At 38.0% G+C, this 21,210-nt stretch overlaps 1 protein-coding gene across 2 annotated transcripts in view; it reads right to left on the bottom strand.

The window, feature by feature from the left end:
- BABAM2 (BRISC and BRCA1 A complex member 2) overlaps positions 1 to 21,210 on the bottom strand; it is a 308,321-nt gene that overhangs the window by 179,134 nt on the left and 107,977 nt on the right. For both annotated transcript variants that reach the window (XM_077813632.1, XM_077813631.1), the window contains exons 5-6: positions 19,036 to 19,230; positions 10,779 to 10,853 (exon numbers count right to left, since the gene is read on the bottom strand). In XM_077813632.1, coding sequence (XP_077669758.1) covers positions 10,779 to 10,853; positions 19,036 to 19,230 — 270 coding nt within the window. The remainder of the gene's footprint in view (positions 1 to 10,778; positions 10,854 to 19,035; positions 19,231 to 21,210) is intronic.

The raw sequence follows: 21,210 nt of genomic DNA, 5'->3' as shown, positions 1-21,210 counted from the left end.
CTCTTAACCAGTTTAACTCTGCTTTACAGTTCACCATTGGAAATTCTTAGAGCTTACCTTCATTAGGAAAAAGGTGTACTTTTAACACGTTAACCAATAGGTGTTAAAATCCTAGTGAAGACAAGCCAGTTGTAGTTTTACCATGTGTTATCTTGTTGAGGTAAACCTTAGTGGGGAGCCTAGGGTTTACCTTGACAAGATAACACATGTCAAAACTACAACTGCCTTGTCTATGCTAGAATTTTAACACCTACTCATTTACATATGTTAAAAATACATCTTTTATCTTAGTTTAGACATGATCGTATAGGAGCTTCCTCCTCCTTTAACTTCACTACTCTAATATCATACACTATTTGGTGTTCTTTTGAAGACTAGCAGGATTAACGGTATTTAAATATTTGAACTGGATTGGAACACAAGATGACGAGCAACTACTGGGTAAACATGAGGGTCTTATGGCAGTTCACTGCACAGTCATGTGAGCAATGAGTTTGATTCCTAGATCCAGCCTTCTATTTAATGATGCTAATCAGGACAATGAGTGTTGTGGGGGTAGCACGTTGGATCCTTGGGAAAAAGGAGTACCACACATTGCTCATTAATTATTTTGACAACTAAAAAAGGAGTTGTGGAAATTAATTCTGCAGGATCTCAAGTCCCATTTCCCATGGCCAGAAGGAAGGTGGGTGTGATACGGTGCCAGAAGCAGAGAGTACGGGGGGAGGGGGGAATGGAGATGACCCAAGTGACAGCACAAACAATCAGGGTTCAGGCATGAACATAACAGTTGGGAGCAGACAAAGAAAAAGGTACTGTTAGACATCTTGCAGGCTTGGAGACAGAATTTTCATTAACAAAAATACATAAAGCTATAACTTATATTCAATTGCTCAACCATTTAACTACAATTAACTCTTAGGGTATGTCTATACTGCAAAGAAAGAGCTGAGGTGCGGAATCTTAGAGCCTTGGCCAATTGACTCAGACTTGTGGGACTTGAGCTGTAGGGCTAAATGTAACAATGTAAATGTTCCCAAACTGGCTGGAGCCTGGGATCTGAGACCCTTCCCTCTCATCAAAGATCAGGGCCTGGGCTCCAGCCTGAGCAGGAATTTCCACACTGCTATTTTTAGCCCCTTAGCCCAACCCCTGAGAGTCCAACTCATTTGACCCAGGCTCTGAGATTCAACGCCATGGGCTTTTCTTTGCAGTGTAGACAAACCCTTAGCTTCTAGTTTGATTAGTGACTTGTTTGATCAAACATACCCATAAACTTTAAAAAGAAGTGCAGGTCCATGAAAAATGCAGACTTGAGAATCAGTCTACTAAGGGTATTTCTTCCCTGTTGTTAACTTGGGTGATAGGCAACTGGAACTGAGTACCTGGGTTAACCTGGTTGTTGCTACACTGCAAAACCATGCCCAAGTTACTGTGCCCTCATTGGTACTCTATGCACCCATCTGTGTCTCTAGGACTTTCGAGGGCATAGCCATGGTTCTTTGTCCTGTAGTAAGCTGAGCCACTCTATGATTCTTTCCTTCTGCACATACAGGAGGAACTACGGAAAGGCAATGGAGGACCATCAGCATTCAAATGATTAGCCTGCATCCTCATTGCAAAGTGAGCAGGTTACCAGCCTAAGTGAAAGCAGAACTGAGCTCCAAATCATGTCCCCAGATCGATCAACTAGTCTGAGTTTAAAGCACCAAACACGGGTGAGAAGATTTTGCATGTGGATGAGAGGGGGGTTAGAAGAAACACCTAAGTAACAACCCAAGTTAACTCTGCAGTGAAGAAAATCAGTTTGAGATTTTCATTATTTTCTTATTTTTAATCTAATCTATTTCCCTGTGACAAGACAGATGTCTACCATTCTTTTGTCAGTCATCATCAGAGTGAAAAGTCAGGTAGACTCCATGAACGAGGAGGCAGTACAACACACAGGTTGCTACATCCCTCTGCCATCATTTAAAAGACACAGCACTGTGAAGCCTTTGTGAGTATGGCTGCAGGCTACAACACAACAGTACGAACATACAATCCTACATTCACTTCTGTAGTTCACACTTCAAGCTGTCATGATGCTTGTAACCCATTTATTTGTCAAATTCTGTCCGTCCTTTCACCTCTTCATGTAATTTATTCACATCTTTTCTTCCTACGTTGAAAGTTTAAATGAATACTACAGCATTTATCAACAGTCAGTGGTCAGTGCATAAACCAACATAATAACTGACAAGAGAGCATTGAATGTAAAATCATCTTTTATTACAAAGCCCCAAGGCCTATTTGTTATGTCTCAAGGGTCTCATTCACAAAAACATGGCTTATACAAGGGCAGGATAAGAACTGCAAATTATTTCTGAATAACTGAACATGCCCTGGCTACTCTAATTCACAGAAATGTTTCAGGAACCGTTAGGATTCATAAACTACAAGAGCGCTGTTCCAACCCTACCTTCAGATACGTCTTATAATTATAGGTGGAGCGTGAGTGGTGGCAGGGGAACAGGGGCAGAAGGGTCTCAGCCCAGCTGGCCGCCAGAGCACACGTCCCCCTAGAACCTGGAATGGAACTCAAGATTCTTGAGTCTCATTATTCCTCTCCTGCTAGCAAGACTCTGCAGAAACCACTGGTAAAATGTGTGTCTCATCTTGCTCTATTGACTGGTCCACATAGACCTACTACTGCTACTCTGTTACTACTGCTACTCAGTTACTCTGTTGGCTCAAGTGACAGAAGTCTGTGTGGTGAATCTAAATATTCCAACCCTGCTGATAATCATGTGGATGTCAGTATGACACCACATGGTGGAACTTATGTTTTTTCAGTTTGCTTTTTAAAAAACAGAGGGAATTTTATCAAAAAAACCAATGTTAAAAGATTATTGTAAAATTTCAAAGCCAAGTACTCATAAGTTAGGAAACGCTAGAAAGTTGGCCTGTGTAACCTTAATTCAGCCCTCTCAAGTGTATGCATTATGATACGTTCTTTATTTAGATATCACATACTATTTTTTCCACAGGACCACTGCCTCATTCAATGCACCAAATAGACTGTGCTCTGGAGATGAACCAGGGTTATGTAGTGAAGGAGACTGTTGTCTGCAGGACCCCTGCCTCATTTGTTGCAGGGGTTGGAATGTGTGTAGTGAATGACACTAGGAATGGCAAGAAGGAAAAAAAATGGTATCACGGTTAAGGCACCTGAATGAGGCCCTGGAGAAGCAGATTCTACCAGTTACTGCCTCTGGCATAGAGTTCCTGTGTTGATAGGTATGACATATAAACCAGACCTTTCACAGAGGGTCACTTATTGTGCTCCTTATTTTCTGGTAGCCCAACTCAAGACACTGGATTCTGATTTGCAGAACTGCCAAGCCCTCACAGTTGCAATTGAAGTCAGTGGGAGCTGTGCTATATAATGGTAAGTACTCTATAAAATAAAGCCCTAGATATCTCAAATAGGTACCAAAATTAGTGGACACGTTTGGCCTGAATCTTTCAATGCCTTGATATAAAACAGGGATAATAGAACAACTTCATCTCAGAAAGCAATGTTTTGAAGATAAATTAATTCATATTTATGAAGCATTCAGATATTATAGTGATGAGCACTATGGGGCAGCCCTTGAAGAAAGCAATAATTCTGTACTCAAAGCAGGGTTTGAACAGCATGTAGTAAAGTTGCAGTAAAGTTGCACGGGCAACTTTAATTCTGCTTCACATTGCAACCTTAACACTCTTTTAATATACATTTTTGTATGTAATGCTATATTTATCTCCAAGAAATAGAAGTAGAACAAGGGCAAAACTTTCCCTTTGCTTTAATCCAGTGAAAGTCACAGGTCCCTGAGGATTAGAATTAGAACTACTACATACTTTGCACTTTTGCTGCCATGTAGCATGTGATACTTGGCCCATCTCTTTCCTCACCCTTTAATGAGACACTTCAGGCCACCATCCTGCATATGAGATCGGCCAGAGATGTCAAAGGAGGTTTTGGTGTAGACTGATGGCTGGATGTGGCGCTGTAATCTTAAGAAAAAATGAGACTTCACATTTCAATTTCTTTTTTGTGAGGAGACAGAGAGTGGCTCTGGCTAAAATTTTCCAAAACACCTAAATGAATTTGGTACCTAAGTCCCATTTTCAAAACTGATTTATGCACTTAGCCTCGTAAGTCTCATTGAAAGTCAACAGAATTTAGAGTTAGGACTTGTCTAGACGAATAGTAAGTGCACAGCACTTTCCTGTTTGCAGGATTGCTGAAGCCCAATTCCACAATCAGTCTCTCAGAGTCAGTCCCTTATTTGTATTGATTCAGATCAAACGTGTGCCCAGGGCTAGCTGACACTCAGTCCACTTCCCCTTAGGAGCTGGTAAAGTTCCTCTCTTACACCCTGCCTGTTTTTCAAAAGGCAGCAAAGAGTCTCTGACTCAGGAGACCATGAGTATCTGGCTTGGCTACCCAATGCACTAAAGTACTTGCTCTTTTCTAATTTGCATGGTCTTCAACAAGTTCCACTTTCATCAGGAACCCTTTCCCCTATAGCTGGGGAGTCAACTATGCACTGAGTTCATTTCTAAGTCTCATTTCATAAATACACCCCAGCGATTAGCCTACTTAGCAAATGTTTCCCAGAGGAAAAGAAGAGAGAGAATGGGTATCAGATTTTTAAAAATATCAAATTGCCATGTATATTTAAATTAGATATTCTAGATTTATTAATATTAATATATTTCTATATTAGATTTTTGAAAAGTCTCCTCCAATATTTCCCCACCAGTTTTGAATAACTATCTCATCTGGATATTTTTGGAAAGTCCTAGTGAACTGATCTGATCTCTCAGTGAAAGATGGATAAGTTATTATTCCTGATGTTCATTTAAGTGGGGAGTGAGGGGAAGCTAATCCTACGAAGACCTGAAGTTCTGAAGGCTATGTTACTGTCCACAGTAAAAGGAAGCAACCAAATCTCATTGCAAACCTACCATGTTATTTGGGCTTGGCTGGCACAGGCATTCATTTGAGCTCAATCTTGTGTGCATGTGCAGTGAGTTGCAAACTTCCATTCCCAGCCTAGGAACCAAATCCATGGTCCTACACTAAAATCAATAGGAACAAGAAGGAAATGACCATGATATAGTCTCTCCCCAATTCTCAGATGTCTGTCTACCGCCATATACATACATTTGCATTTATAATCACTAGAGTCTTTGCACAATGCTCAGCTAACTGATTACGCAACTATGAAAATAATAAATTGAAATGTTTTTCATATTTACAGACTATATATTATATGCTCTGTCTAGTTTAAGGAAGATGGAGGCAATTTCCATAGTGCACTGGACCACAATACTCTTTAATCCAGCCTTGAGCGTGCCTTGAGGGTCCATGTGGCCCCTCCTGATGCACACTAGAAGTTCCCTAATGTGCTTTGTGTCTGATGTTAGGAAGAGATCCTGAACCTTTTGCTGTTGCAACACAGTGGCATAGTGTGGAAACTAGGACGGTCAAGCATTTAAAAAAATGAATCGTGATTAATTGGGCAACTAATCACACTGTTAAATAATAATAATAGAATACCATTTATTTAAATATTTTGTATGTTTTCTACATTTTCAAATATATTGATTTAAATTATAACACAGAATACAAAGTGTACAGTGTTCTCTTTATATTTATTTTGATTACAAGTGTTTGCACTGTAAAAAAAACAAAAGAAATAGTATTTTTCAATTCACCTAATACAAGTACTGTAGTGTAATCTCTTTACCATGAAAGTTGAATATACAAATGTAGACTTATGTACAAAAAAAACTACATTAAAAACAAAACAGTGTAAAATTTTAGAGCCTGCAAGTCCATTCAGTCCTACTTCTTGTTCAGCTAATCGCTCAGACAAACAAGTTTGGTTACAATTTGCAGGAGAGAATGCTGTCTGCTTCTTGTTTACAATGTCACCTGAAAGTGAGAACAGGCATTCTCATGGCACTGTTGTAGCCGGCGTCGCAAGATATTTACGTGCCACGTGTGCTAAAGATTCATATGTGTCTTCATGCTTCAACCACCATTCCAGGGGACATGCATCCATGCTGATGACGGGGTCTGCTCGATAACAATCCAAAGCAGTGCATACTGATGCATGTTCATTTTCATTATCTGAGTCAGATGCCACCAGCAGAAGGTTGATTTTATTTTTTGGTGCTTTGGGTTCTGTAGTTTCTGCATCGGAGTGCTGTTCTTTTAAGACTTATGAAAGCATGCTCCACACTTCGTCCCTCTCAGATTTTGGAAGGCACTTCAGATTCTTAAACCTTGGGTCGAGTGCTGTAGTTATCTTTAGAAATCTCACATTGGTACCTTCTTTGCGTTTTGTCAAATCTTCAGTGAAAGTGTTCTCAAAATGAACAACATATACTAGGTCATCATCTGAGACTGCTATAACATGAAATATATGGCAGAATGCGGGTAAAATAGAGCAGGGGACATACAATTCTCCCCCAAGGAGTTCAGTCATAAATTTAATTAATGCATAATTTTTTTAATGAGCGTCATCAGCATGGAAGTATGTCCTCTGGAATGGTGGCCAAAGCATGAAGGGGCATACGAATGTTTAGCGTATCTGACACGTAAATACCTTGCAATGCTAGGTAAAAAAATCCCATGCAAACACCTGTTCTCGCTTTCCGGTGACATTGTAGATAAGAAGAGGGCAGCATTATCTCCTGTAAATGTAAACAAACTTCTTTGTCAGCGATTGGCTGAATGAGAAGTAGGACTAAGTGGACTTGTAGGCTCTGAAGTTTTACACTGTTTTGTTTTTGACTGTAATTATGTAATTAAAAAAATGTACATTTGTAAGTTGCACTTTCATGACAAAGTGATTGCACTACAGTACTTGTATGAGGTGAACTGAAAAATACAATTTTTTTTGTTTATCATTTTTACAGTGCAAATATTTTTAATAAAAATAATATACACTTTGATTTCAATTATAATGCAGAATATAATATATAGGAAAATGTAGAAAAACCTTCAAATATTTAATACATTTCAATTGGTATTCTATTGTTTAACAGTGAGATTAAAACTGCGATTAATAGCGATGAATTTTTTTGAGTTAATTGTGTGAGTTAACTGAGATTAATTGACAGCCCTAGTGGAAACATATGAGAAATGCTGTTTTAGAGAATATATATATAGCATTTTTTTAATGCAAACAACATAGAAAATAAGACTCTGAGTTGATCCTGGAAAGTGTCACAAAGAAGCCAACATTCCACAACTTTTAAATATAAATGTAGAGACAAGCTCGTAAAATTCTAAACACCTAATCCCTCCTTTGTCCATGATGTGATGAGGATCAACAAGAAAGCTGACAACTGCAGCTTCCGGTCTAGGAATCCTGCCTGCAAGGATACAATTCCACAGTATAGGTATAGGGAACAGCCAAAGGAGCAGATCAAGTCACCAGCTAATGCATGCTATTCACTAAGCATGCATGCTTGGACATACAGAGAGTAGGATATGCTTTTAAGCCAGCAAATTGTGTCCTTTTGCCTGCAGTACGCAGTTCCCAATTTAGAGCACACGGGAATATCCCATGAAGAGATCCTGTCCTGCTGCTTGCATGGAATGGGAAGATGGTACCCTTAGACTCTTTCCCCTTAGCACTCACATGCAGCATAGAGAACGTCTAAACTCTAACATGGCTGAGCAATAGATCAGCTACTTGTCTAGGAATATTATATTCCAATCAAGCTCTAGATTTGTTGAGAAATGGATTAACCACTATTCATATTCTCCTCCAAAAAGTTCTGCGAGACCTAAGTAGGATGATTCACCTCTGAAGCAGTTTTGTAAACAGAGAGAATGAGGGGGAGTAGCAACACTTAACCAACGGAGGAAGTCTAGAGTATGTGGACACAATGAACATAAATGACCTCAGAACCCTCTGGAGGTGACTGGGCTCATTCAATTAACAATGCACTTTCTAAAAACTGCCAAAGTAATGATGAATGTGGTACTGTATGTAAAACACATATCGTTCTTGCAATGCATCAGTGGTGGGCTCCACAGTCCAGGAAAGATGTGGAAAAATTGGAGAAATTCCAGAGGATCAAAGGTCTAGAAAACATGACCTATGAGGAAAGATTGAAAAAATTGGGTTTGTTTAGTCTGGAGAAGAGAACTCTGACGGGGGACATGATAACAGTCAAGTACGTAAAAGACTGTTATAAAGAGGAGGGTGATAAATTGTTCTCCTTATCCACTGACGACAGGACAAGAAGTAATGGGCTTAAATTGCAGCAAGAGAGATTTAGGTTAGATACTAGGAAAAAACTTCCTAACTGTAAGGGTAGTTAAGAACTGGAACAAATTACCTAGGGAGGTGGTGGAATCTCCACCCTTGGAGGTTTTTAAGAACAGGTTAAACAAACACCTATCAGGGATAGTCTAGATAATACTTAGTCCTGCCTCAGTGCAGGGGACTGGACTAGATGCCCTATCAAGGTCCCTTCTAGTCTTACATTTCTATGGTTTTTCAAGTGAATAATAAGCATTCCCAATGTTAGAACACACTCCAAAATATCACACAATAACCCAGCATATCTCTGTCTAATAGATATTTATTCTTAGTACTAGCACCAAAACATCCTTTCCTCCACTATCTCCATAAACTCCTCATTCATTTCAGGATCTAGTGGAAAACTACTCTCCTCATTCTAACTCCCTCTCTGGGCTTGTTCAACTCTACTTTATGGATCCTGTCTGTCTCTGCTCCACTTATCTAATCATTAATCTTCTCTCAATCTCTATAACATACTACTGTAAATGTAAGAGCCTTCTTTTCTACAAATTCTTACATCTGAAATAGCATCCTTCTATTACTCTACTTTATGTGCACTCCACTCTCTTGTTGATTTCACATGAGATTTGAAAGCAACTACCTTTAATGTTTAAGAAACGCAATCTTGCCACACAGTAAATTTATTGAAGCATCACAGAACTATTTATGGAATAGCATTATATATCATATTTCACAGTCCTTCTGTAAATTTACAATAGGAAAACTACATTTTTGGGACCTTCACTATACCTCTTAATTTCTCTGTCCCCTTCTGCTACTATTTAATTCTAATTACACAAATTGACCTCTACTTGAGAAAAGCCAATTTGGGAAAAATTAAGCTCTATGAGTTCACATTCAGAGAGTTTCTTTAGAATTGTCTCAGCATTTGTAGGTTTGCTCCCTCCTTCTACCTCACGGAACTGGCCAGCATTTTGGCCCCCCAACCCCATGGATCACTAGAAATCTCCAGAAACCATATCCATCTGTCAAAAGGCCTTATGTTCTGTCCCCAACCCACAGTAGAAGTGTCAGATCTGGGTCCCTTCCATTTCTGGAAGTGGAGGGGACTTCTCAAACCAGTAATATATAAAACTCTGTAAAGTTCTTTGAATTCTCTCCTGTATAGAAAGTGTCATACGTAATGAAGTTATATTATCATATACACTTTGATATATGTTCAAAAACACAGAAGATGAAATATATCCTCTTACCAAAATAAAGATAATATTTATGCCAAAACAGTATTTTATTGCTTTAATAAACTGCTTATAAATATTCCTAAATACATATTCACATGATCTTAAATAGATGCCTAATTGAAACAACTGAATGATACAAGCATGCATGTATCCACAGGGGTGCCCAGGTAAACGTATTGCTGTTCTGGAATACAGAAGTAATTAGTAGACCTAAATTAACTCTACTTCATACTCATTTTTCAAGTTCTTCATTTTGCTTTACTATATGTATTTTTGCAATAAGGCTAGGTCCAGGGGACCTGCTGTATTGTGCCAGACACTATCCCTGCTTGGGTTGTATAACCCAGGGTGCATAACGAAGAGTTAGTCGACTGTAAATTGAGGATGAAGGTTTAATGAAGCACAGACTTGACTCAAGAAAAGTACAGTGCAAATATTTTCTTGAGTTAATCACATGAAAATCTCTTATAAATAGTGCCTGCATTTTCAATGCCTCAAGCCCTTATTTAAATACTCTACTCTACAGAGAACGCCCATTTTTTTCATGTAGTACACGTGCACGCAGCATACCTCTTGTTGGCCCCTAAACCACAAAGAACAGGGGTGATGAAAAACAGCTACAGCAAACTGCTGCTAATTAGGCAAAAACCACCATGCATTCCATCCTGATAGCTGCACAGATTTAAAGGTTATATTTGAATTCATTCTCGCATTGCTTTTCTCATGTTGGTGATAAGACCACATTATCATTATATCACAATTGGCTGCAGTTTTAGGTGAGTAGGAAGAAGTGATGTAGGGTCAGAATAAGCACAATAATAAAATGGATTTAGTGAACCTTAGGCTCCTGCATAGTCTTTAAAATGGAATCTAATCAATCAGTATGTCAGTTTTGTTAGTCAATTAATCCAGGTGGATTCTCCCCTCCCTCCCTATCCTGATGGGTAAAACTTTGTGTGTGGGGGGGATGGGATTTTTTTTCATTTGGAAGAAAACTCTTTTTTCATTGTTACACATTTGCAAGGACAATTGAATCATGCATACAAAGTAACTCTACTGACACTTGTCCAGCCCACCAACCAAACATTTTGAAAAGTCTGATTTTCAGCTTCTTAACTAAATTTCCGAAATTCAAAATAAAATTATTACTGAGAACATCTCACTAGTCCAAACTTTCTCACAAAATGAGCACTGTCAATACAGTCACTTATTTTACCTTGAGAAGGTATGTGGGAATATTGCTGAAATCCACTGGTAACTTCAAAAGGAAGTGAGCTGAGAATTCACCAGTCTGAGGAGAAAGCACAAAAATAATGAGACCTAGAGCAAAAGTGATCTCACTCTCTATTATCTACAGCAGACAAGGTCACAAGCTGAACCTATTCAGACTGAAATATTTAGCAAGGCAATATCTTCTAGCAACTGGGGGAGGAAGAGTTAAGCAACAGCTTTCAATAGTAATTGTTGAAAATGAAAAAAAAAAAACATTTATTTACAGCTTTCACAATAAGCAATATGGCAAAGTACCCCAAGACTCTAAGGGCATTGCTCCCACTGAGTCAATGGTAAAAAGGTCCTTAGAGAGCATAATGGCTGGCACCATATAAGAACCTAGATTAGATTAAACCAGGCCCTATGGCTTCTCTTTACTCATCACTGTTGAAGTCATTGCTTCTGCAGCCACAAGTTAACTTGCATACTAGTATTTTAACAAATGGATTACATCTAGTAGCAAAAATTATTCCCACGAATGTAAATACCTCATGAAAACTCAAACTATAATAATAAGGAGGGAATGTAAAGGTCATCAATGACACGTTTCACAAACTACATCCTGACTGCTAAATAGGTATGTCTTTAAAGGACTCTACTTTAAAAATCACAGGCAAAAGAATTACTATTCTGTATTGCATCCAGAATACAATGTAATACACAATCTCTCTATTGTGGTTTCACTTAAACATCCCAATCAGGACGAGGGCCCTACTGTATTTAATACTGTACATACACAGAGGTAAACAGTCAGTACCCTGAAGAGTTTACAATCTAATTTTAGGGCTAGATTTTCTGAAGAGTTTAGAACCCAACAGTTCTCACTTAGGCACCTAAATATATTGCTCAGATTTTTCAAAAGTGCCCAGCACTCAGTAGCTCCCACTGAGAATAATGAGAAAAGTTTGCCCCTTCGTTTAGTTGTCATAGTGGAAACTGAGCATGTTTTTTTGAAAATCAGACCCCAATTTTGCAAATCTGGCTATTTGTGTGTTCCACTACAGCATTTAGATGCATCAGAAATTAGCATGCCTTGCACACATCTCTAATTTTTTTAAAAAGAAATTCATTATATGTATTTTGATGGTACACTTACTTAATATAGTGACTGCCTGAATGTTACTGGGAGGAACTGGCTTAATTACCACTAATAACTAAAGAGACTGCAGTACTGCCAATCTCATCAACACTTTTTTCTACAGTGAAAACAAAGCCCAAAAAATACAGTGAAAGTACCAGGATCAAATAAAAAGAATAATTTTTCCTCGCAACAGAATAATCACATATACACAGAAATGTCCTTTTTTACACCTGAAGAGACTTGTTGAGAGAAAAAAGGGATGTAACAAGGTTACTCTTTCAAGAGGTATCTACTGATTACATCTCTATTTCCAGGGATTTAAAATATGGCTTAAAAATCCTTTGGGCATTTACCTGTCAAACTGTACAAGATCTTTCTTTGACAAAACTATATTAGAACATTTATAAGTTATATTAGTGGAGGAAAATAGAAAAGCATGGATAGAGTTTTCCTCTTCCCCCATCATTCAGGTATGTGCTTGCTTGTTAAATAACATTTTTCATGCCATTAATTTCCAAAGTGGGATCGTGTCTCTGAATGAGGGGGGGGGAAAGACTAGTAGATATTTTATTTTATAAAGAGAGCTACAGAACCTGTATGGCAATGTAAATTACTTCTTTTAAATAGACATTTATGCAAACTTTTGGTGTTATTGTAGCTTTCTACCATTTTAGCTTTCTACCATTTTAGACCACAAATTAGTTTGGCCACAATTCATCCATATTGAAAATTTTACTCTGTCAACTAATAATAATTAGAAATGAGTGAAGGAAATCTTTTGGTGTTATTGTAGCTTTCTACCATTTTAGCTTTCTACCATTTTAGACCACAAATTAGTTTGGCCACAATTCATCCATATTGAAAATTTTACTCTGTCAACTAATAATAATTAGAAATGAGTGAAGGAAATTTTGTTCAAATTAGAATCCACACTGGACTATGATATGGGCTCCAGAACAAACTAGAAGTACCAGAGCTATAGTTTGAGTTTGGAGGATGCCATAAATCTCATGAGCTGTTTGATAACAAACTGCAAAATGGGGATCTCTCACGGAGAACGTATTCCTATATCCTCTCATTAGGGTAGTCCACCTCTGCACACATCTGGGTAGCAGCCCTTTTCTGTCAACAGAAAGCGACCGCCCTTGACTCTCAGGAATGAAATGATCCTCCTACCTGTAAAGGGCTCAAGTTTGCTCCCATTGGCTTCAGTGGCGCAGGATTTGTTCAAAGGTAAACAAATGTACTGAGAACTTTAAGACTGATTTCTGTAAGTAAAGCCTTTGTTTGTGAGAGTAACTGGAATGTGCCAAATAAGTTGTACATAATCAGGAAGGGAAAGAGATTCTTTCATTCTCAACATCTTCCGGTTTGTTCTACTCTTAGCAAACTTGGAGAGATCTTAAGGTGTGAGAACCTGAGCTGAAAATAGTGTAGATGGTTCAGAAGTAGCATTTAAATCAGTGTGGAGGAAAACCCTCTTACCAGTTCTTTCTATAATTTCTCTTTAGGATTATGTAAATTGTAAGACCTAGAGGGCTGCTTTGCAACTGTTGTCTACTGAGAAGCTGCCAAACTCTCCCTAACACATTGCTGTTTTTATGCATCAAGTGTACGCAAAGGAAATGGGAAGGATTTCCTTTCTGTTTCATACGCTTCCTTAAAACGAGGCCTTACCCACCTGGCTATGAGAAGACTAAGCTCATTCTTCTAGAAGGAAATAAACGTTGGTCTGATTTCCTAAAGATTTTAACCCCACTGAGACAAAAAGTAAGGATATTTCATGCATTATGTCAAGAAAGTGATGAAGTTTGTCTTTTTTTGTATAACCCATGAAAAAAACACCCCTTTAATTAATCTAACATTAAGGACAAAAAAATCAGAATATACTGAGGAAAGGCCAGGTGAATGCTTGTTCAGTTTTAACTTGGTCTTATTTTTTGCATATGCATTACAGATCTGGTATCTAATTACTCAATCATATACTGTTTTTCAAATACAATACTTTTTCCTATAACCCACAGGAGAAAATTTAAGGTTGAGTGACTCTTCGGTGATAATTCAGCATTTCCTGACATTTTTGTGCCACTTTCATGTTGCACTACTAAAGTTCTTTGCATATGATTTCCAGGGGATTTGAAAAATTTTAAGTGGACAGAAACAGAAAAAAGGAAAGGAAGAAGAAAAAAGAAAGATGTGAAACTACTGAATGCAAGTACCATACATATGGTGTGTAAATGAGAATGTGCTTGCATATGTAGGGGCTAGGTATATATTATGTACTCAAAGAAAGGGTGTGTGCTGTTTGTCTTTGCAGGTAGGTGCAGATAAGATTGCTTGTAGTTGTGTACACAGCTTTAACACAATGTAGGGAGGGGTATCCATACACGCAATCTGTGTCTCTCTCAGAGTGTGAGGTGAACTGAGGCTCTCTACGTAGAACATATTAAAGTATGCACTTGGTAACATTTCTATAGAAATAATTCCACAGGGCATTTTTATAATTCAAGTTCAGTTTCCCTCCAAACTTAGCATAGCAGGCATTTCTTACTGAGAAATACTTTTCACATCCCAAGTCGTCTGGTGACCATCTTTGACACACTCAAAGCACTCCTTAAAACTAATTTATTCCAAAAGGCCTTTCCACAATAAATGTCTAAGGGCCTGACAAGTTAAGCTCACCTGTTTGTGCTGGGATTTGTGCATAGTTAACAACACTAAGAGAGTTTTTCAAGATTCATCTATGTTCTATGCTTTTCTTATCTGTATGACCACAATATGTTTGAAATGTACAAGGTTTCTATCTACACTATAAGGTCTTCATTTTCCTACATCTTCTCTTTAGCAGCAAATACATTTTAAAATTCAGATATTTTTATCTGAGTTACAATAAATGTGTCCATAATTTATTTAATGTTTAACAAATTGAATGTTTCCACCCTCACGTAACTCTTAAAATGCTCGAGGAATTTGCTTCAAAATTTATTTAAACACGTTTTTTGTAATTGAGACAGAAAAAGAAGTTAGAACATAAGAATGGCCATACTGGAGATCCATCTAGCCCAGTATCCTGTTTGCCAACAGTGGCCAATGCCAAGTGCCCCAGAGGGAATGAACAAAACAGGTAATCATCAAGCGATCCATCCCCAGTCACCCATTCCCAGCTTCTGGCAAACAGGCTAGGGACACCATCCCTGTCCATACGACTAAGAACCATTGATGGACATATCCTCCATGAACTTATCTAGTTCTTTTTTGAATCCTGTTATAGTCTTGGCCTTCACAATATCCTATGACAAAGAGTTCCACAGGTTGAATATTTGTTGTGTGAAAAAATACTTCCTTTTTTTGTTTTACTGCCTATTAATTTCATTTGGTGACTCCTAGTTCTTGTGTTACGAGAAGGAGTAAATAACACTACCTTATTTACTTTCTCCACACCAGTCATGATTTTATAGACCTCTATCATAACTCCCCTTAGTCGTCTCTTTTCCAAGTTGAAAAGTCCCAGTCTTATTAATCTCTCCTCGTACGGCAGCCGTTCCATACCCCTAATCATTTTTGTTGCCCTTTTCTGAACCTTTTCCAATTCCAATATATCTTTTTTGGGGCGACCACATCTGCATGCAGTATTCAAGATGTGGGCACACCATGGATTTATATAGAGGCAATATGGTATTTTCTGTCTTATTATCTAACCCTTTCTTAATGATTCCCAACATTCTGTTCACTTTTTTGACTGCTGCTGCACACTGAGTGGATGTTTTCAAAAACTATCCACAAGATCTCTTTCTTGAAAAGTAACAGCCAATTTAGACCCCATCATTTTATATGTATAGTTGGGATTAGGTTTTCCAATGTGCATTACCATGCATTTATCAACTCTGAATTTCATCTGCCAGTTTGTTGTCCAGTCACCCAGTTTTGAGAGATCCGTTTGTAGCACTTCGAAGTCTGCCTGGGACTTAACTATCTTGGGCAATTTTGTATCATCTGCAAATTTTGCCACCTCACTGTTTACCCCTTTTTCCAGATCATTTATGAATATATTGAATAGGACAGGGCCCAACATAGACCCCTGGGGGACACCACTATTTACCTCTCTCCATTCTGAAAACTGACCATTTATTTCTACTCTTTGTTTCCTATCTTTAAACCAGTTACCAATCCATGAGAGGACCTTCCCTCTTATCCCATGACAGCTTACTTTGCTTAAGAGCCTTTGGTGGGGAACCTTGTCAAAGACTTTCTGAAAATCTAAGTACACTATATCCACTGGATCCCCCTTGTCCACATACTTGTTGATCCTCTCAAAGAATTCTAGTAGATTGGTGAGGCATGATTTCCCTTTACAAAAATCATGTTGACTCTTCCCCAACAAATTATATTAATCTATGTGTCTGACAATTTTGCAATTACTAATCAACTAATTTGCCCGTTACTGAAGTAAGGCTTAATGGCCTGTAATTGCCGGGATCACCTCTGGAGCCCTTTTTAAAAATTGGCGTCACATTAGCTATCCTCCAGTCATTTGGTACAGAAGCTGATTTAAATGATAGGTTACAGACTACAGTTAGTAGTTCTGCAATTTCACATTTAAATTCCTTCAGTGAATACCAGCTGGTCCTGGTGACTTATTACTGTTTAGTTTATCCATTTGTTCCAAAACCTCCTCTAATGACACCTCAATCTGGGACAGTTCCTCAGATTTGTCACCTAAAAAGAATGACTCAGGTTTGGGAATCTCCCTCACATCCTCAGTTGTGAAGACCGATGCAAAGAATTTAGTTTCTCCGCAATGGCCTTATCGTCCTTGAGTGCTCCTTTAGCATCTCGATTGTCCAATGGCCCCACTGGTTATTTAGCAGGCTTCCTGCTTCTGATGTACTTAAAAAAAATTTGCTGTTACTTTTTGAGTCTTTGGCTAGCTGTTATTCAAATTCCTTTTTGGCCTTCCTAATTATATTTTTACATTTCATTTCCCAGAGTTTATGTTCCTTTTTATTTTCCTCAATAGGATTTAACTTCCACTTTTTAAAGGATGCCTTTTTGCCTCTCACTGCTTCTTTTACTTTGTTGTTTAACTACGGTGGCACTTTTTGGTTCTCTTACTACGTTTTTTAATTTGGGGTATACATTTAAATTATTTAAATCTATTATGGTGTCTTTTAAAAGTTTCCATGCAGCTTGCAGAGATTCACTTTTGTACCTTTTAATTTCTGTTTAACTAACCTTCTCATTTTTGTGTAGTTCCCCTTTTTGAAATTAAATGCTGCAGTGTTGGGCTGCTGTGGTGTTTTCCCCACCCAGAGATATTAAATTTAATTATATTATGGTCACTATTACCAAGTGGTCCAGCTATATTCACCTCTTGGACCAGATCCTGTGCTCCACTTAGGACTAAATCAAGAATTGCCTATCCTCTTGTGGGATCCAGGACTGGCTGCTCCAAGAAGCAGTCATTTAAGGTGTCAAGAAACTTTACCTCTGAATCCTGTCCTGTCCAAACTGTCTACACATGTACCCAGTCAATATGAGGATAGTTGAAATCCCCCATTATTATTATTGAATTTTTTATTTTAATAGCCTCTCTAATCTCCCTGAGCATTTCACTATCACCATCCCAGGTGGTCTGTAATATATCCCTACTGCTATATTCTTATTACTAGAGCATGGAATTACTATCCATAGAGATTTTATGGTACAGTTTGGTTCATTTAAGATTTTTACTTCATTTGATTCTATGCTTTCTTTCACATATAGTGCCACACCCCCACCAGCACGACCTGTTCTGTCCTTCCGATATATTTTGTATCCTGGTATTACTGTGTCCCATTGATTAACCTTATTCCACCAAGTATCCGCGATGCCTATTATATCAATATCCTCATTCAATACGAGGCACTCTAGTTCACCCATCTTATTATTTAGACTTCTAGCATTGGTATATAAGTACTCTAAAAACTTGTCATTTTGTAGCTGTCTGCCATTACATGATGTAATTGAATGGGACTTTTTTTCATTTTACTGTTCCTCATCAGATCCTACCTGTATTTTATCATCTTCCGTCCTCTCCTCCTTACGAGGACATAGAGAATCTCCATTAATAGATCCTCCCTAAAGGGTGTTTCAACTCTAAAGACAAATCCTTCAAAAACCATTAGCCACTGAAATCATTCAGTGGGTGTTGGACTGAGCCCAAAAGTTAGAAGGACTAGAAACACAAAATATTTAGGCTGTGTGTGTAGGTACAGGGAGCTAATTTTCTAGAGCATGCTTTCCAAACAACAACTGTGAAAGGATTTCCCTACTTTTCAATTCAGCATTTTTTTTCCTGAATGAGGGGTCTGACCAGATACAGTACTGTGACTTACAAAAGCGGAGTGGACTTATGAGACCAAGTAAATGTTAAGAGGGTGGTCAGACAACATGTAAGAAAAGGGGTTAAGGGGTTGACAGTGCCCTATAACTATATTATAATCAAATACCCCTGTGCTATCTACAGCCCTCAGATAGTGCAGTTCAGATAATGAAACTAAAATCCAGGCCCTGGAGGTGTGGAATTTGGAAACTTCAATGACATCCAGGTTATGTCCACACTAGAAGGCTTTGCTGGTACAGTTATACTGGCAAAGTGCTCCTAGTGGGGCCAGAGCTATACTGACAAAATTGCACTGTTGCCAGTGTAACTGTGTCCATGGTAGTAGCTTTTGGCAGCCCAGCTATGTCAGTAAAATCACATTCCATCATACCCTAACTGAAATAACTATGTCAGCAAAAGTCTTGTAGTGCAGACATAGCATGTGATTCTCACAACAAATTTACTAGTTCATCTGTAAACCAGATGTACTGCCATCAGCTCTGAAGACAGTTGCTCACCTGGAAATCAGATTCAAGTGAGGCAATGGAATAGAAGCAGTGAACAAAAGAGGGAGTGGAGAGTGCGGAGGTGAGCTGGGGACAAACAGGGTTTTTTCACCACTGTAAACACACAGTACGTGTGCACACATCACACAAATAGCTCTATTTTACAAGGTAATGGCTAGAATTACTATAGTGAAAGGAACTCTAAAAGCATTAGTTTATTGTGCTTTTATCAGAAGTGTTCTGAATAGCTTACCCAGTTGTTCTTTTTGCCAGCATAAACTTCCATGTTCTCTCCATACTGGGGTTCTTCAAGTAAAGTCTGGTATTCAAACATGAGGCGAGAGCTCTCCCGTAATCGGCTGCATTGGAATTGGTGATATTGCTGGATGAGCTCTTTCACAACAAGCAGGAGGCATTCAGGATTTGAGGGATTCCAGGAGGCTAAATTCTGTTGAATAAGGGAAAAAAAAAAAAAGCACAGACTAGTTTACAGCAGTAGAAAGAGATGAGCATTCTTGCCTACATACGAGTACTAACTAGTACTTATAAAGTCCTCATCAGCATGGTGTCTTGTTACATCTGAGGACCTGAGACCTTTCCATTCACAAAACAAAAATTGATCTGAACAGTTTATGAGAATTGGTTCAGATAAATGTAGTCCTGTATTTAATCTGAATCAAAAAGTACTAAGTCAAGTTAGCACCAGTGAATATGCCAAACTGATAAGAGCCTTGGAAATCATATTCCTCTGCTTATCCACAGAACAGGTACAGCATGGGCTGGAGCAGAACAAGCTTCTACCCAGCTGCCTCAATCACATGCCTATCAGCTTGATGTCACTGCAGAGTTAATTAGAATTATAAACTGAGTGTTGCCCTTAACTTAAGTGTCATCCACATACAAAATCCCTTAACTTCAGTGTGTTGGTGTTTTTAAAAGTGAGTTCGCTGGCCTGTCAGGGGGCATAGGCTAGAGCTCAAGTTAACACAAAACGTCAGCTGCTGACATGACCACTCTGTGATAACTAATCCAATCACTCTGTGCAGCTCAAGTATTATTTCAGAGCGTGGCTGTTCTCACTCAAGTTAGGCTAAAGCTATGTCCTCACAGCAAAAAAATGTGTGTATGTGCGGGGGGGAGGTCCCCCAGCAGGATAATAATGTACATTAAGTATCCCGCTGAAAAATCCTAGCGTAGTTTTTACCACAAAGTAGCTAGGAGAGGTCAACAGTATACAATTAGCTGCGGATGACTTCACCTAGTTTACCCTGTGGTAAAACTACAAGGACTTGTGTCCACTAAGATTTTACAATGGGATAGCTAATACATGTTAGATTTATTTTAATTGTTTTCATTGTATCATTAATTATGTTATGGTGCCTATAGCCTGGAACAGGTGTCTAATTTTAAATCTAAATAATAAAATAAAAAATAATATCAGTCCCCTCTCTGCCCCTTCAATTTAGGCATTTCTATTCAAACAAACAATCTAAAGAACCTACAATTACTTTTGACATGGAAATATTAACTACTTATAATGGATATTTTAATTGTATACAATCTGCATGTGTGAATAAAAACACACTGACTTTTCTGAACATTCTAAAGTGGAACAAATTGGTTTTTTAGTATGTAACATTTCAAAAGATAGAAAAAGATAGAAAAGGCTTTGTTTTTTAAAATAATGAACAGCAAGTGACTGTTTTGTATTCAAATATATGCCAACATTTATTTTTTAACCCAGATTTTCATAAAATGAATTAAATTGGAATAAAAGTTTGCCCCAAAACATGTGTGGTACATTTTGTACACCACCAGGGATAATAAATACTAGTAAAAATATCAAGATAAAGAACCCAAACATTAAAAATATGCAGAGGCTAAACAAGGGAAAGGATCCAGAGTTCTGACTTGTAAAATAAAAAAGAGATGTGTCAAATATCTATTCTGCCGTTCTGGGAATGGAGATGGGACACTTGTATGGCTATCCAGCCATGAGCTTGCTTGCAGTCTCTTCTGAACACTATTTCAAGCAAAATGTACTAACGATACATATCTTGCAGATTGGGACCATCTGTTTCAGGTTATTAAAAATGGGACTTCTCATATTTCTTGTAACTGAAAACTGTAAGTTTATAGTACACACCCTCCGACTACTTTTATAGGATTTGAATGTATCAGTGTTTATGTCAATTTCACTTTTCTTTTTCTCTCGGCAAGTATTTCTCTCTTTGGACCACTTCATCATTTATCTGGGAAAAGATTTAAATATTAAATTATTAAAAAGATATTCCCCAGTTTTGAATGTTATGATCCAAAGTAAAAAACAAGTACAATCTCTCAGCAGGAGTGATATTGTGCATGTGTAAAACATCAAGATCCTTTCTTTGCAAAACTGTCAGGAAGTTTACCAACATAGGCATAAAAT

The sequence above is a fragment of the Eretmochelys imbricata genome, chromosome 3 (assembly GCF_965152235.1).
Source record: "Eretmochelys imbricata isolate rEreImb1 chromosome 3, rEreImb1.hap1, whole genome shotgun sequence".
In the NCBI taxonomy this organism is placed as follows: domain Eukaryota; kingdom Metazoa; phylum Chordata; order Testudines; family Cheloniidae; genus Eretmochelys; species Eretmochelys imbricata.
The sequence above is the reverse complement of the archived record's forward strand: the minus strand, read 5'-3'. Positions and strand labels throughout refer to the sequence as shown.